Below are 3723 nucleotides of genomic sequence, written 5' to 3'. Positions count from 1 at the left end.
GGCTCTGTTACAGAGGAGGCTCCCGTACCGCCTCCTCCGCACCACCAGAGGGAACTGTCCCCAGAGTATTAGCAATCTCCCATTCGGACTCCATTTCCCATCATCCCTCTTACCTGGGACTGATTACACAATCACACCTGCATCTCATTTACACACGCACATATAAGCCACACCATTTCATGAACTCATTGTGAAGTCTTGATTTGCCCCGGCTGTCATTTCCAAGCGTTATACCCGATTAGCTGATTGGCATGTCACCATATTCTAATTTGTTGAGATAGTGAATTGGTGGGTTTTTGTTAAATGTGAGCCAAAATCATCACAATTAAAAGAACCAAAGACTTAAACTACTTCAGTCTGTGTTCATTGAACATTTTGAGTTGAATTACTGAAATAAATGAACTTTTCCACGACATTCTAATTTATTGAGATGCACCTGTATATTTTTTAACTTGAGCCAATGAAAAATAAATAACTTGCCCTTCCCCTTTGATTATTCATATTTCCCCTTTGAGCTGATTCGCTACAAACTGTTATACTGGATCCGACAATAATGTCACAACACACAAGTGTGAGTAACTGTTTTTATTATGTGGTCACTATTGCTTTGTCTGTTAATCAGATCATTTGATATGTGCTGAGTAATTATGCGTTTTTGACCAAAATCACAGCAGCATTTGACCTTAATCACCTAAATTCCGAGCCGATAATCCGACAGGCCTATTCAAACAGAGCATACAGATGGGGGGCGTTAAAACAGGACAGAAAATAGCCTATTACTTATAAATTAATATGTTTTTTTTATGTAAAAATCTTGATAACATTGGGGGACCTCAGAGAACAGTACAACATAATAAAAAAGGCAGTTCATGACCCCTTTAATTGAATGCTTAGATTCATGATCAAAGTAGTTTTTTTTTTTGTTTATTGTGGGGGCAAAACATTTAATGCAATGCAATACAATGATGATTGAGAGATGCACAAATAAATGCTCCTCAAAATGTATCATATTTGAAATTTACATTTTATATGTATTTTTCTAAAATTTAATAATAATAAAAGGCCTTTTTACTTCCTCAGAAAGTATAAACTATCAATCAGAAGACGGAAGGAATGTAGTAGATTGTGTACAACAGGTTTTTCAGCAAAGTTTTAATAATGTTGATAAGGCCTTAGAAATTTGTGTATCAAATATGATAGAGTAGGCTTTAAGAGTTAAAAATGCATTTCCAACAGTTTTCGGTGTACTTAAAAGGGATAGTTTACTCAAAAATAAATCCTGTCATCATTTTCTCACCCTCATGAGTAAATCAAAAGATATTTTGAAGAATATTTCAACTGTTCTTCCCCATACAATGGGCTCCAACAACAACACTGGACCCCTTTGACTTTTACTGTATGGACAAAACACTTGGACATTCTTCAAAATATCTTCGTTTATATTACACAGAATAAACAAGTCAGGTTTGAAACAACATAAGGGTGAGTAAATTACAGAATTAATTTTTTTTGTGATCTATCCCTAAAACAATTCTTCAGCCTCATAATAATTTACTTACCAATTATGTTTAAGAGTTTATTACAGATGATGACATCTTCAGAACACACCACACAAGAAGAAGGGCAGAGCAACGACAGCTGAACTTGAGTGATTGTCACCATTAGTAGAAGGCAGACACCTGAGAGGAACCATTAGTATAGTGTTCACCTACGTTAGTCTGACAGTTTGTACCTGACCTTATTTAAATGCAGAATATATGAAGAATCAGCTCTGAGACTACTTGAAACAATATGCACATACTTCTCATGATTTGCCGTTGACGTCAGATAATGTTGGACTTCCAAAATGGCTTATGATGTCCATGGTCTTTGATCAGCTTTGTTCAGGCCACAACATTTATACAAAATCCTCCAAAACAAAGCAAAGAGCAAGAACCTGTCAACAAAAGCACAACAGAGTTATTTAGTCCAGATCTACATTCACTCAATAGTACTCATAACTAGTTCTTCTGTGTTTTCTGTAATTGGTAACCGCACCTGATGCTGTGCTCCTCTGACCTCTGTTGCTTGGAGACGTTGACTGCCAGACAGATGAAGAAAGTAGAGTTATAAAACATGCATGATCTTCCACCTGATTCCTTCTGTGGAGGTGATTCTGCTTTCTATAGTGTGTGAAGACACTAGCAACACCTGCCACATACTCTTTGATCGTAACTGTAAAATAAGAATGTGACTGATGATAGTTTCACATCTCAAATGGCAACTATTTAACTCCTCCTCAAGGAAATGTCTTGTTTCAAATCCTACTTTACATACTACAACCAAATTGAACACAAAACACTGACAAACTTCAGTATAAAAAATATTAAATAAAATGCATTTAATTAATATTATATATACATTTTCAGGATTATTGATTAATAGAAATTAGAAATATATATTTTTTTGTAAAAATGTAAAAGTATTTACTGTCACTAATACTCTTTAATGCTTCCTTGATGAATTATTCATCTTTCAAAAAATATCTTACTGACCTGATATATATATATATATATATATATATATATATGACATGACGTGACGTGACGTGACATGTGACATGTGGCCAAGTGATGGTTACCCATACTTGGAATTAGTGCTCTGCATTTAACCCATCCAAAGTGCACACACACAGCAGTGAACACACACACACCGTTGAACACACACCCGGAGCAGTGGGCAGCCATTTACACTGCGGCGCCCGGGGAGCATTTGGGGGTTCGGTGCCTTGCTCAAGGGCACCTCAGTCGTGGTATTGAAGGTGGGAGAGAGCGCTGTACATTCACTCCCCCCACCTACAATCCCTGCCGGTACGAGACTCGAACCCGCAACCTTTGGCAACCTTTTCATATATACACTGAAAAAAAATCTATCTATCTATCTATCTATCTATCTATAAATCTATCTATCTGTCTGTCTGTCTGTCTGTCTGTCTATCTAATCAACCTGGGTTAAATTCAAGCCAAGTTCTTAAACATTTTACAATTAAGCAAATTAAATTTTTATTACATAATCAGTACATACAAAGACTCTGTGCTTACCACACACGGTGCAGCGAAATGTCAAACACTCGTATCCATATGAGGGTCCAAACAAGTTTCTAAACCTTTCCTCATTATTAGTTTCTCAATGGTTCCACTGTTCTACAGTTACGCCGTGTCTCGGTGAGTGCAGTGCAAACAGGGCATGCGTTGAACCAGCATGTTACCTGATCTCAAAAATGAGGTAAAGTGTCCAGCAATGCCTGACAGTCACAAACACAAAAGTTCTTCCTTACACTGTTAAATTTTTTTACACAGAAGCAGACAAGCCCTAAACTGATGGACAATCAGCAGTCAAATGATTACAATATAATGCTGTGTGGATTATCTACTAATTATTAAAATCAGTAATGCATACAATGGAAATACCATTTTGAGGCCAGTTGAACAGTTGATGGTCTTTATTGACTTCCATAGTATGGAAAAAAATAAATCATGACATAATTTTTATTTTTGGTAAACTGTCCTTTTAACATTCTTCAACATATCTTATTTTGTGTTCAGCAAGAGAAAGAAACTCATACAGGTTTGAAATAACTTTAAGGGTGAGTAAATGATGGGTGAACAATCTCTTTAATTTCTCTTTTCCTAATATTTACTATTCATGTTATTTATTTTAAACTGGATAAGAAGTAATTTCCTG

General features: G+C 35.9%; 1 protein-coding gene across 1 annotated transcript in view; it reads right to left on the bottom strand.

Annotated features, from left to right (window-relative positions):
- Nucleotides 1–1808, bottom strand: part of LOC107670142 (leucine-rich repeat-containing protein 53-like) — a 58075-nt gene extending 56267 nt beyond the window's left edge. Inside the window, 2 exon segments of the mRNA XM_016462658.1 lie at nucleotides 1560–1679; nucleotides 1802–1808. Of these exon segments, the coding sequence (XP_016318144.1) occupies nucleotides 1560–1679; nucleotides 1802–1808 (127 nt within the window).
- Nucleotides 1809–3723: the final 1915 nt, after the last annotated feature.

The sequence above is a fragment of the Sinocyclocheilus anshuiensis genome, unplaced genomic scaffold (genome assembly GCF_001515605.1).
Source record: "Sinocyclocheilus anshuiensis isolate Anshui unplaced genomic scaffold, SAMN03320099.WGS_v1.1 scaffold1029, whole genome shotgun sequence".
In the NCBI taxonomy this organism is placed as follows: Eukaryota; Metazoa; Chordata; class Actinopteri; order Cypriniformes; family Cyprinidae; genus Sinocyclocheilus; species Sinocyclocheilus anshuiensis.
Note: the sequence above shows the minus strand (reverse complement) of the source record. Positions and strands in the feature narration are given on the sequence as shown.